Source organism: Agrilus planipennis, unplaced genomic scaffold (genome assembly GCF_000699045.2).
Source record: "Agrilus planipennis isolate EAB-ADULT unplaced genomic scaffold, Apla_2.0 scaffold6, whole genome shotgun sequence".
NCBI lineage: Eukaryota > Metazoa > Arthropoda > Insecta > Coleoptera > Buprestidae > Agrilus > Agrilus planipennis.
Window position 1 is genome coordinate 2,299,618 of NW_020439302.1, and position 13,828 is coordinate 2,313,445.

Genomic DNA, 13,828 nt, shown 5'->3' on the forward strand with positions numbered 1-13,828 from the left:
ATATTTCTCATTATTTTTTTCTGTTAATGAAATAAATTTTATTATATTAATTCAGGCCGAAATATGCTTTATTGGATGAATGTACGTCTGCCATATCAATTGACGTAGAGGGTGAAATATACCAAGCCGCTATTGACTCTGGTATTACCCTTTTGACCATCACACATAGGCCCACGCTTTGGTAAGTTTTTTAGTGATACGCCACTGGTGTAAATATAACATAAAGAATTGGTTGCATACCTGGGACGTTCAGAAATTACTTTAACGTTATACCAGGGAGCGTGAAACTTTTGGTACTATTGATTTTATTTTTCTTTTAATTCAGGAAATTCCATACCCATATGCTTCAGTTCGATGGAGCTGGATCATGGACATTTTCGAAACTTAATTATTCGAACAAGTTAGAGCTTAAAAAAGAAAAAGAAGATCTTGTAAATCGCGGAGAAACGGAATTAACTAGTGATCGATTATGTGAAATAAATAAACTTTTAGGCGAAGATAATAATAGTAATGCCAATTCTACGTAAATGTTTACTTATATATATATATTTTTTTTATATTTGTTTATATGTTGTATATTGAGTATTTTATTTGAAAAATACGTATTTTAATAGAAGTTGAAGTTACCAGTGTTGTATTTGTACGTACTACTTTATATGTAAAACAAATTAAACATACACATAAACTAAATTAATTCTTTTATTTAAACAAAACCGTTCATTAGTTAATGTTTCTTAAAGTTTACTTTACAGGGTAAGTACTAGATATCATTAATATCTTTTATTTATTAAATATCATTAAACTTTTTACTATATTTCTGTAAATTAATAGAGAATAAATGCAAAATCTTTGATCATAGTGCTCGTTGACTTCTTGAACAAGTTGGTGCGTGGTTGCAACATCTCAGCAGTGTTAATTTCGTTATCGTGCGAGCCGGGTTGTGATGAACATTTTGGGTAATTCTTCTTTATTAATTTAAATTAAAACGTGTTGTTCATGTTTATTTCACACGTAGACGATTAAGTTTTGTTTTGTGCATTAACAGTTTTGTGATTTGTGATAAGAAGTGGTAGATATCTGACGTTTTTTAAATATAGAAAAATGGTAAGTTTCTAAACAATCTTAACCATAAAAATGGCGCCCAGAAAAGTTTTAAAACACAAAAATTAATATCTAATTCTAATTGTAGCTCATTAAATACATTTTGTGTAATTGTTTTTTTAAATATTTCTTTTGTTTTATAGGTTACATTGCCACGGACCCTGTAAACAAGGATGCTCTATGTTCTACTTGATATGGTGAGTTATTTACAAGACAAATATTAACGTTTTATTGGTTTTTACTTAATTATGTGCTGCAAGAGCGTTTGGTACATTATTAACAAAAAAAAAAAGGTAAACCTGTTCGAAATTGAGAACGTAAAACTTTTATTTGTGTTTGTAGGGACAATAATAGTAGACTATATAGGTAGCATATTTATTATTTGCTCTATCGATTATATTTACCCAAGGAGGCCAAACTGTTTCTCTGTAAAGAAAGAATATTAATTGTTAACAAACAATCTTAAAGATAAATAAGTAAATCTAACCTTGGCAAGCTTCAGAAATTCTTCTTGAGCAGCTACTACATTTTCATCTTTGCCTTTCCAAGTAGTAGAGATAGGAGTTTGAAGGGCACGGCCAAAGATGAAGGTCAAATGCCAAGGCTTTGTAGCTCCCGTGAATCTATTGCCAATTAAATATTTTGCATTAATTATTGGTACTAGAATTAGCTTAATGTGTTTTCTAATTGAAACCTGAATTGAGTTAGAAAGGTAACTGTCTCTAGGGGTGAGCTCTTATTTCAAATACTAGACCAGATTGCATCTAGTTTTAAGGTTTCTAGAGGTTGCAATTTCCGGTTAGGTTTAGTAAGGAATTAAATTTTCTTATGGGTAGTATAACGCCATCTGCTAACATTTAACTGTAGCCTTTTAAATTTCATTCAACTTGGATTCATTAATTAAAAAAATATCTTCAAAATTGCTCAATGAGATCTGATTTTTAACCTAAACGTTAGATAATACCTCAGATTAAACAAGTAATATTTCAACTGCATTAGTTTTAACTGTTGCCAAAAACTGATTAAAAATTGTTCTTACTTGTTAATTGCATTCAAATTGTCGGTTGCCTCTTGGTCAGTTTGACCCCCCGAAAGAAACCCTATACCAGGAACTGCTGCTGGTACAGTCCTGGATACTGCTAACACTGTCGCCTTTGCAATATCTTGGGGACTGTACCATGTTTTATGGTCTTTCCCTGGAAGTAACAAGGGAAGAAGTATTATAACAATAACATATAGTATAAGATATGTAGATATTTTACCAGGGGTAACCATGCTCGGTTTTAGAACGGTCCCTTCTAAAAACACATGGTGGTCATTTAGGGCTTTATAAACGGCTGCCAACACCACTTCGGTTGTTTTTTGGTTGGTTTCGAGGTCGTGGTCACCGTCTCTTGATATGTCCGGTTCCACAATTGGTACCAATCCATTAGACTGGCAAAGGGACGCGTAACGGGCCAAAGCGTTTGCGTTTTCAATTATGGCTAAGTCTGACGGAGTTGTTTTGCTAATTCGATATGCCCCTCGCCACTTGGCAAATGCACAGCCTGCTTTTTTGTATTCGGCAAGCCGTTGGCCTAAATTGTCTAAACCTTAAATGATCTCAAATGTATTTTAATGCTATGTACACACACTCATTAGTTATACCTTGAGTGATTGTTTCGCCGTTAGTAAATGGCAAATCGACTAGACCACCGTCCACATTTACACCTGGTAAAATTCCCCTTTCTTTAAGAAGTTCTATGAATGGTGTACCATTGTCTGCCTTTTCGTATAATGTAGCCGGTAGCATAATAACCCCGGAAATATAATTTCCCATTGATGATTTATTGGCCGTAAACAAAATTTGCCTGTACCTTTAATTTATAATTTGACCGTTAGATTTCTGTAAAATTTTGATGATAAATATCTTATGAAATTATTTAATAGGTACCGTCTTCTGTTTTCGATATCATTCTTTAATCCAATGTCCCTCAACCGTTTCTCCATCAAATCTAGGGATTCATCTGCGGCCAATATGCCCTTTCCGGGGGCCATAAGGTCATTGGCTATACGACGAAGTTCTCCTTGTAGAGCTTGGGGTGGGTAATCGAAATGAACCATTTTCCTCTAATTCTATGAATAAATTAAAAGAGATAATTATTAGTAATTTTTGACCAACGTTGAGTTTGGACATTATCACTTCTATTATCAACAGTCGAATTGTTGCAGTTATTAGGAATGAGTGTCTTAACTCATTTAATTACTGCATTCACCTTAATGATTATTGTTAAATTATAGAAGTAGTAGCTTTTACTTTCTTTACTAGGATGAAATGTTGTCTGTTACAAAATTGCAAATAAAAATATTAAGATAGAAAAAATAAATGAAACCGGTACAAATTAATAACTGCAATATTTTTAATTTTATTTATAATAAAGATAAAGACCTACCCTTGTAAACTTCTGATTGTAAACACTTTATACTCGGAGAATATAGAAACTGAAATTAAAGTCAGAGGGAATAAGTTAAGAATAAATACAAATGCCAAAAAACACAGTTATAAATATTACAGTATTTATCTAATGATAACACTAAAAGTTCAAAAGGATGCTGACAATTTTCAAATTTGAAGTAAACAATGCACTGAAAGAGTAAATAATGATGCTCAATATAATCACAATAAAGTACTTTGTACTTTAGGACAAAATATTTACTAATGCTGCGAGAAGTAAATGTTTCTAATATCTAATCTAAATGGAATATTTAGAGGAATGACTTTAACATGCATTTAAATTGGTTTTTATAAGAATAATGTTTTAAATCTTGAAAGGACGTTTGAAATGAACAATGTAGGTGAAATATTTTAATTAAGGTGAAAAGTAAAATAGGAATGCAGGCCTTATTTGGTTTAATTTTGGATTACAAAGTTGTTTTGAACATGAACTTTTGTAAAAAGAGATAATAACATGTAGCGACAGTGTGATTGTTTCTTATTAAAAAAACATGTTATTGTTTCTTATTAAAAAAACAACGTTGATATTTAAATAATCTTTGAAGATAAACAGAGGTACTATTTGTTACATGCAATTTGTATTTTAAGAATAACAGCAATTTTACTTATTTTTCATTTTCTAATTAAATTAAATCACATAATAGCGTATAGTATCCATTTAAGATTAGTAACTTAATTTGTTATTGTAAAATTTAGTACTTGTTATTTTTTGGGATTACCCTGTGTATTAAATTTAATTTATCATAATGCTCGCGCCATCTGTCGACTCTATTGCCAACATCTGAAGGACTTTTGTGACATGCCGCGACATCTATGACATGCTCGATCAATTATATTTTTTTTAAATGTAACTTCTGATATAATTGCATTTAAATTATTTTTTATNAAAAATTTTTTTTTGGAGAAAATCGTTTATATATTCTTTAAATTCGTATAATTTAACAGTTCTTTCTACAACTACATTTTAATTAGTTAACGGTACAAATGATCTGCATGTATATTAGCAGCAATTTCAGATTCCCATCTGTCTCCATTAAGCAAAAGTTTTTCTTTATTGTACAATAACTCTTCGTGAGTTTCTGTTGAAAACTCAAAGTTGGGACCTTCAACAATTGCATCAACAGGACATGCTTCCTGACAAAAACCACAATAAATACACTTTGTCATATCAATATCATATCTAGTTGTTCTTCTCGAACCATCTTCTCTTGGTTCAGCTTCAATTGTAATGGCCTACGAAAATAAAATACTCATATGGTAGTCGAATTATTAGCAATGGCAAAGAAATAACTGTACCTGTGCCGGGCATACAGCTTCACACAATTTACAAGCAATACATCTTTCTTCTCCTGAAGGATAACGCCTTAAGGCGTGCTCGCCTCGAAATCTGGGACTAAGGGGGCCTTTCTCAAATGGATAATTAATTGTAGCAGGTTCCTTAAAAAGTGAACCCAGGGTAACGCCAAAACCTCTGGCAAGTTCTAGTGCAAACATAGTTGTCGCAGCTCTGTCTAAAAAGTATTTTTAATAATTATTTTGTTTTTGTTTTTAAATATAGGTTATCTACCAGTTATATCTTTCATATCCATGCAAGGTTCTTTGTCTGTAACAATTATATATTCCCCCTTAGATGCATAATTCCTGAATATTGGGGACACTCCAAAAACGGAGGGTCTCAGTAAATTTACTCCTGAAATATTCACAATTTTATAGAAGTTACGAAACAGTTTGAGGTTATGTTAAATAAATTTTTGGTTTTGTGCGACGAACTTAATAAAATTTGAAGGGAAATGGAGTAATATTACCTGCCCTTCCGAGGGAGAATAACTTTATTGAAGATGTCATATTTTATTGCGGTTTTAATGAGAAAATCGTAATGCAATCAACGAATTAGGCAGATTAATATAAGAAAAACATTGTAACGTCAAACATCTATGGTCAAGCTTGTTTTTTTTTTGTGCTATAGATACAAGATACACATTTCTGTTTAGAGACGTTCATTTTTATTTCCGAAATTTAAGTCACATTCGTATATTGATTGGTATTATACCTTCACTAATCGTGTTTTTGGTTGTTAATGATACAGGATTTTTAAAAATGAATCATTTGTAGTATTCATATATGTACACTTTTATTTGGAATACAATTTTACATCGTTAAGTTATAAGACTAAGGATCCATTCGGTAAATTTACTGGCATCTGTAAATACAACATACTCTTCTAAGTCGCAAATTCTATCTCTTTTACTGAGAGAATAAGAAACAACCCCTCGAAGGACCCATTTCTCGCGTATTTTCATCACAAAACCGCCTCCACTATCCCCATTGCAAGGTCCAGAATTATTCCTATCTCCTAAAAAATAGAAAGATGACGTCATTCTCATTTGTATTTATACAATATTTTAGATGAATCGTTTTGGAACTTGCCTGCACAAAAGGACCTGTTAGAGGTGATGTCAGCAAAGGCTTTGTTCGATCGTAAACAGGCTTCCTGAGCCACAATGGGCATGGTCACTTGTTTGGGTTCAAAAGTGACCACCTGCCCATTTTCGTCCCTTCCCCATCCAACAACCACACCTCTCGAGTTCACGACGTTTTGTAATGCATTATTATCCATCCACAAACAAACGGGTTTGATGTAGGGAGTAAATCTGATTCCTTTAGATAACACCACGACGGCTATATCTGCGTCTGCGGTGGCCTTTCTGTAATCGGGGTGTAATATTAGTTCTTCCGATTCTACTTGTTCAGCTCCATCGTCGTTTGACCATACCTGAAGATTTTTTCTGCCCAATATTATCAGTAGTTGATGGGTTGGGATGGTTTTGTCGTTTTCCTTAACACAGTGAGCCGCTAATAAAACATTACAGGTCATTATAGTGTAGTCATTTTTCGATGGTGTGTGTAGATTTATCATTAACGAGTAGGATGCATATCCCTGTGCCTGATTTTTAATCAATTAGCACCTATACTAACGGATTTTTTTTTGGGCAAACCATATTTGTCAAGGGAAACTTTTTGGAGTATCCCTTTACCCTTGCTTCTCATTTTTATAACTCGTGAAAGGCTTCTTTGGGAAAATTGTTAATAATATATTCGTAATTGTTAAAAAATTAGGTACAAGAATATGGTTAATCAGTTGGTTCAATATCTAATGTGACTCCTTCTGTAAGGAACCCACAAATTCTACTACTTGTCGATTGTAAACTATCACATTGAATAATATTTACCCGTTAGAACGTGTTTTTTGGAAATTAATGATCCACCACATAGGAAATTCAACCCCAGCTTGTTCCTAAACATGGCAACCAACCATGGAAACTCCTGCCTATTGGAAATCACTTTTCCACCATATATGAGATGGTTTACATCAGGTGACATGCCACACGTGTCGTTGTAAGGGTAAATTTTACCCAATTTTGGCTCAGACACCTCCATCATGCTGTTCGTAGCGTTCATATTGCTCATAATTTCATTATCTGGCGAAGAATCAGCCGGTTCTTCAAACGTTATGTCGGATGTTGTTGTACCACTTATCCGTGGTGACTGCGGCTGTGGCACAATGGGGTATCTCAGCTGGGGATTTAGTGGGCCGTTTAGGAAGGGGTTCTTTTGAATTTTGGTGGAAGTAGCTGAGTCCCGCGGAGACGGAATGAAATTCTGGCTTCTTGGAACCGGACGTGGAGTAGTACCAATTTTAATGATATCTGTAAATAGTTTTTTGCGATACGTTAAGTTTATTCAGTAGGTAAACAAAATGGCATTTAGCCTTGCACGTATTTTTAAACGACAAATGATAATCATTATCTATAATTTTATGTAATTAAGTTGATTATTTATATTCAATTGAGAGAAACTAATACTAATTAAAACTGCAATTATAAAATGGTAATCATAAGTATAAATGATTTTTATTTTGTACAAATGGATACCTGGTTTTATTTGTCCCGATTCTTGGTACACCTCTAAGGCTTTGAGGATATTATCCAGTCTAGGATACACTTTTTTCGAATTTTGTGGTGGAATTGGTCGAAAGTCGATGGTTATCGGTGGTTGATTTTCACAAATTCCATTTACACAAGGAGTTTTGGTGATAATACGCGTTCGCGTGTTCCATAATGTAACTGTGGTTAACGTAGGTGCAATTATTCCTGAAAACAATAATTTTTTGCAACATTTGACAAGGGTTCAATAACAAAAATTTCAAAGAAGTAGAAAAGATATTACAAATTAAACAAGTTTTTACGTTCAAACTAATATAAAAACAAAAAAAAATACTGTTCCCGAGGGATAGAAAAAATTAGCTTTATGTGGTTGTCTTTGAAACGTATTTAGGACATCAAAGCGAGGAAAGTCGCCGGTAAAACCTATCATGAAATTTTCCACACACAATACTGTCAGGGGTACAGAAAAGGACATAGGATACTTTTTATCCAAAAAAAAAGCTGTTCTAGAGGGATAGAAAAAAATAATTTCATTTGGTCGTCGATTATTCTTTCATAGATATTTAGGATATCAATGCGAGCGAAGCCACGAGTAAAACCTACCAAGAAATTTTGTGCAGACATTGTCAAGGGTACAGAAAATGACATAGGATACCTTTTATCCGGAAGAACAATATTGTTCCTGAAGGATGGAAAAAATTAGTTTCATGTGGTCGTCGATGATTCTTTCATAGATTTTGAGGACATCAACGCGAGCGAAGTGGAGGGTAAAACCTATGAAGAAATTTTGTACAGACATTGTCAAGGGTACATAAAACGATAAAGGGTACAATACTGTTCCTGAAGGATAGAAAAAAATTAATTTTATGTTATTGTCGGTGATTTCTGATTTAGGATATTAACGCGAGCGAAACCGCCGGTAAAACCTATCATGAAATTTTGTGCAGACAATGTCAGGGGTACAGAAAAGGACATAGGGTACCTTTTGTCTAGAAAAAAATGCTGTTCCTGAAGGATAGAAAAAATTAGTTTTATGTGATCGTCGGTGATTTCTGATTTAGGATATCAACGCGAGCGAAACCGCGGGTAAAATCTATCATGAAATTTTGTACACTCAATATTGTTAGGGGTACAGAAAAGGACATAGGGTACCTTTTGTCTAGAAAAAAATGCTGTTCCTGAAGGACAGAAAAAATCAGTTTTATGTGATCGTCGATGATGTTTGACACGTATTTAGGGCATCAACGCGATCAAAACCGCTGATAAAACGTAGTATGAATATGTATTGTTATGATAATTCTGTTTGAAATACTGCAGACAAATAACTTGTAGTCGTGCGAAACGGTGGCCTACAGATAGGCGGTCGAAGACGGAAGACTTACAATGACATTTATGTAATGATAAACTAAAGAAATAATAACAAAAATGATTGGGTGGGGCTTTCGTAGATATGGAATAACAAAATTGCGTTAAAAATTTGGATAAAAAATTGTTGGACAACTTAACGGTGCTTGTAAACAAGCCCGAAAACGGATTATGTCATGTATTGCGAAGATTTTCGCACGACTTTTCAAAGGAAATGTGTTACCCAATTAGTTCAGTGATAATAATCGGCAGACGTGTTGAATGAATGTTGCCAAAATAGCTGCGGCTTCCAATAAAGAAACACAGATTTCCGTGAAGTTTTTTGACGCTTCCACCGTAGAAACTTTCGTTTCCTAGTTTAACGCTTCGATACGCGATAAATAACAACAGACCACCACGATAAAAACAATTATTTATATGAATATAAATACTTCCTAGAATGAAACTTTCATCTATTACGTATAATTTGAGAACAATCGGACAGTGACAACTTTAGTTTTGCGAAAACCATTTTTGGACCAATTTTATTTTACTGTAAGCATTCAGCGCGCCCTGAGCGTCCAACAGTAAGCGATGAATACTTACATATTCTTATCAACTTTAGTGTATGTTTTATGTGTTTTTATTGTGCCACCAGTGAAAGGGCATGCGAGACTCATAGAACCCCCTAGTAGGGCTTCAGCGTGGCGTTTTGGTTTTGCGACTCCCGCAAACTACGAAGATAACGAGCTAAACTGCGGGGGGTTGACCAGGCAGAGACAGAACAGGGGAATGTGTGGTGTTTGCGGCGATCCATGGGATTCAATGTAAAATTTTCGTATTTCATTTTTTCCGATTCGGATTCGAAAGAATAAATTTAATTTTAGGCTCCCGCGTCGTCACGAATATGGGGGTGAGTATGGTCAAGGGGTGATCGTGAGAAGGTACGCCCCTGGTAGCGTGATAGATATCGTGGTAGACGTGACACATTACCATAAGGGCTTTTTTACGTTTCGGCTTTGTCCCGACTTCCAACACACCACCCAGAGGTGTCTCAATCAAATGAAATTGACCCTAGCAGAACCGCAGTTTGGAACGCAGGGTCATATGACTAAATATTATCCTTTGGAGGGTAGCAAGGTTTATACGGTAAGGTACAGGCTGCCCAATATTTACTGTCCACATTGCGTCCTCCAAATGAGATATAAATGCGGTAAGTTTAAAAAGTTATGAAAAATAACGAGTGATTATGGTCAATTATTTAGGAAATAATTGGGGTTATTGTCGAGACGGTACCGGACGCCTTGGATGTGGTCCCCAGGAGGAGTTTAGAGCCTGCGCTGACATCGCGATATACTAATAAATATTTTTAGCTTTTACATTTTAGATACCATAATTATAAATTTCTTATTGCTTATATTTATTGAGGTGGCATATAGTTTTAATTAAATTTAGGTACACCTGTAATTATAATATCGATAAAATAATTTTCCTTAGATACTTATTTATTAATTAACGATCCCTATACATTCATAAGTAAAACAATATCGTACAAATAGCAATTATAATAATTATATGTAATAGTAATTAATTAAATTGAAAGTTACTTTTGCGATTTATTTTTAAATCTGTTTCCCATCCGGTTGAAAGTTAACACGTAATAATAAGTGCGGATGAAAGAAATACAAAAAAGAAATACCTACTGTCGAAAGCCGGCCCTGCGCATATCTGTCGATTGTTTACAGAAATGCTGGTAATTTTAGGCGCATGATTGATCCAGGCGGGAAAGAACAGGTTATAATTCATATAACTATCTCCTGGATTCTCTGCAAGAAGATCAATTCTTCCATTTTCTCCCTATAAAAATATATATATAGGATGATTGAAACATACGATTCGAAAGAGAGTTTTATTGTGTTTCGTACAAATGAAATTAGAGAAGAAAAATCAGTGGAATGCAAATTGGTTCTTATCGAAAAAATAAATCGAGGGGATGTCTCTAAATAGTGTTTCAATGGGACCTATTTCGATTCCATGGTTAAGGCCAGGGTGCGTCAAAATCGACTGATATTGATTAGGCCAATATGCTAATTGTTAACCAATTTTGATAACGATTGATGACTTTTCCAATTGGTAGCATTTGAAATTACATCAATGTGAATGCGATATAATAATGGAATCGAAAAACATCACCTTGAAACTCTATTCAGGGACACGTCTTCTATTTATTACTACAATCATCTGAAATGGCCCATGTTGAAGGACAAATTTGCATTAGTTCTTCAAAAACGTATGCTATAAAAACTTATTTAATAGTTTATCGAAGAATTTACTAACGGATTTAAGTATTGTTTTACTTATCGGAAAATATGTGTGGTATGTGTACAGAACATTAGACATTTTATAAAACACCTAGACTTTTAGAAAAAGACTTGGCAAAGTCTAAAAAACGTACAAATAAATTACGAAATTTTGCATTGTGGCAGACACATTTAGAGTCAGGCGTTTTACAAAATGCGTGTGACCCTTAAGATTTACTGTAACATGACATTAGATGAACAAAATGGTTTTTTAAAAGTATTTAAATACAAAATGCAAATACTTTTTTAATTTGTTATTTCAAATGTAAAATACAAAATACATTTCCCTTTTCTGTTTTAAATGCTAAATGCAAATTACGTATTTTCAAAGTACTTTTTTATAGTACCTATCTAATTTTCTAAAATAAGGTTGCAAATAATTTTATTGACGTAAAATCAACATTAATAATTTTATATCAGAATATTTACAACGATTTTGTTTCTGATCTTCTACATTTAGTAATATGAGAAAGAAATGGAGTCCATAGTTTCTTTAATTTTGAATTCATCTAATAAGTGAAGGTTTTCGAATCGTTTTGTAAAAATTTTGGATTATAGGCATTTTATTAACACACCACAATATCTCATAGTTTTCAGTTTTACACGACTGGCGTATATCAATTCGATATTCTTTTGCGGGCTGTCGTCGTAATTCATAGAATTTCGTAGTTTTTTGCTAAAGCTACGATAAGTGGTGATTTGGCAGGTGCTGATATCAATTTGGAACTTCAAAATTCCATGCACTATAACATTAAACCCGGAAAACAATATCGATTCAATATTTTAGATTATCCATTTTCAAGGAGTTTAGAATTTTTTGGGCTCTCTTCAGTTAAAGATTTTAACGACAAAAATGTATTTGAAATGCTTTTGTATTTTGTATTTGAATTTTAAATGCAAATATTTCAAATAAATCACATCTCTGAAAGTGACATAGGTTTTTTTCAGATTAGAATATATTTTATTTCTTTATTGTTTGGTTCAATTTGATTGTTTTAATTAAATTCTTTTTGTGACTTACCTGAACCACATTGGGCACTTGAAATTTAACTTCTAATTGAACTTTTTCGTCGTTAGAAGGCTTGGGTACTGTTATTTTCCCGTACAAATTCCCATTGGTATCCACGTTGTACCGGAAAATATACGGGCAAGGGCTCTCTGGAATATCCTGACCCTTGACCCACCTAAAGCTTACACTAGCACCATACACTTGCAAAAATAGTATTGTCACTATTCCACACGCTAACATTTTTATTAAAAGTTTTAATGTTTTGTTATTTTAAAGCACTAGCATCACTTGTATTATTTCCATAACGATGGCATCTTTGGTAGGTGTCTTTTTTTTGACAATTCTTCTTTTTCTGGTCTTTTTTTGCGTAGGAATCTTATCAGTTTTAAGACCTCCATCGTATCAAATCACAAACATAACGAAAAATTTTACTACAAATTACTAAAGACAACGATTGAAGTTGGTTCTTCGAGTTAAACTAAATTCACAATCAATGACGTTAATCGTACAGAATAATTGCATTAAAATTACGTACCTTCAAGTATGTGTTTGGTTATTTCACGTGGTATGTTCGTAATTATGTATTTAAAGTACATATTGCATTAGTTGGTGCATTGCTGATGATGTTTGTTATTAATTATTAACAATTTAAAGTGGTTACATACAGTTTGACTCAAAAGTTTGAGGTTGCTTTACAACAAGAATATTTAATACACACTTTGAGTCATTTAATTTACTGTAAACTTTCACTAATTGGAAGGTAATTAGTAAGTTATTAATGGGGGTTAATAAATGTAAACGTAAATTCATTAGTTAAAATTACTGGTTTCGTGTCGTTCGAGCCCTGTATCAACTTTCACAATGCGAATTGTTATTACGACGACTTAATAATATATTCACGAAGTTTTATATAAAAAAACTAGAACGATTTGAAAGATTGACTTTTGATGCACGTTTTTAGGGTTCTGAAGCCCCAAATGAATAAATGGTATCCTTACTGATATCCATTGAATGATAAGAATTTAAAAAACATGGCGTTGATGATGGAATAATTTTTATAGTTCCTTGTAGATCTTAGAATTATATGAAATGATTACTATTGTACTAATTCTATTCTTTTGCCCTTGTATGTTTATTATTCGCAATCATTAAAGGAAGGCGGTATCGACTTTTGAAAAATATACGATATGGTGTAGGAAAATTCATATAGGTAAATACTTTTAGCCATTTTCCTAACTAATATTATGAATGCAAATATGAGTTTGTTTATTTGTTATCATTTCACGCTTTAACTACTCGACCAATAATCATGAAACGTTGTACAATTTGTCAGGGGTGAATAAAAAGATATAAGGTACCTTTTATTAAAAAAAAAATCGGTTGTCTGTAAAGTCGGTTTACTGACGATAGTTGAACGTGACAACGTCATAAGAAAATACTGATGGAATGGTTTCATTTTTCAAAAGAAAATTTTAATTTTATTTGTTTGATAGATATTTTGTATGGATATAGAGAAGGAGGTAAATGGAAATGTATTATTGTATAGCAGCTGTCCACGCGGACGCATCGCTCACTC

General features: G+C 33.1%; 4 protein-coding genes across 7 annotated transcripts in view; 1 reads left to right on the plus strand and 3 right to left on the minus strand.

Annotated features, from left to right (window-relative positions):
- LOC108744331 (ATP-binding cassette sub-family D member 2) overlaps positions 1 to 951 on the plus strand; it is a 9,783-nt gene extending 8,832 nt beyond the window's left edge. For all 4 annotated transcript variants that reach the window (XM_018480041.2, XM_018480048.2, XM_018480055.2 and 1 more), the window contains exons 5-6: positions 56 to 181; positions 326 to 951. In XM_018480041.2, coding sequence (XP_018335543.1) covers positions 56 to 181; positions 326 to 527 — 328 coding nt within the window. In that variant the 3' untranslated portion in view covers positions 528 to 951. The remainder of the gene's footprint in view (positions 1 to 55; positions 182 to 325) is intronic.
- Positions 952 to 1,316: 365 nt separating this feature from the next.
- On the minus strand, positions 1,317 to 3,644 carry LOC108744533 (fructose-bisphosphate aldolase-like). The gene is made up of 7 exons (XM_018480353.2): positions 3,534 to 3,644; positions 3,035 to 3,216; positions 2,749 to 2,957; positions 2,364 to 2,693; positions 2,141 to 2,297; positions 1,589 to 1,724; positions 1,317 to 1,527 (listed from the first exon to the last, which is right to left on the minus strand). Exons 2-7 carry the CDS (start codon positions 3,202 to 3,204, stop codon positions 1,489 to 1,491), a joined length of 1,041 nt encoding a protein of 346 aa, XP_018335855.1. The 5' UTR covers positions 3,205 to 3,216; positions 3,534 to 3,644; the 3' UTR covers positions 1,317 to 1,488.
- An 842-nt stretch (positions 3,645 to 4,486) lies between these two features.
- LOC108744559 (NADH-ubiquinone oxidoreductase subunit 8) lies at positions 4,487 to 5,533 on the minus strand. Its single transcript, XM_018480398.2, has 4 exons — positions 5,401 to 5,533; positions 5,163 to 5,285; positions 4,892 to 5,106; positions 4,487 to 4,828 (listed from the first exon to the last, which is right to left on the minus strand). Exons 1-4 carry the CDS (start codon positions 5,438 to 5,440, stop codon positions 4,568 to 4,570), a joined length of 639 nt encoding a protein of 212 aa, XP_018335900.1. The 5' UTR covers positions 5,441 to 5,533; the 3' UTR covers positions 4,487 to 4,567.
- Positions 5,534 to 5,707: 174 nt separating this feature from the next.
- Positions 5,708 to 12,958, minus strand: LOC108744403 (serine protease gd). The gene is made up of 6 exons (XM_018480149.1): positions 12,265 to 12,958; positions 10,587 to 10,740; positions 7,528 to 7,746; positions 6,826 to 7,302; positions 6,023 to 6,448; positions 5,708 to 5,948 (listed from the first exon to the last, which is right to left on the minus strand). The coding sequence occupies exons 1-6, from the start codon at positions 12,490 to 12,492 to the stop codon at positions 5,752 to 5,754; spliced, it is 1,701 nt and encodes a 566-aa protein (XP_018335651.1). The 5' UTR covers positions 12,493 to 12,958; the 3' UTR covers positions 5,708 to 5,751.
- Between the last annotated feature and the right edge of the window lie 870 nt (positions 12,959 to 13,828).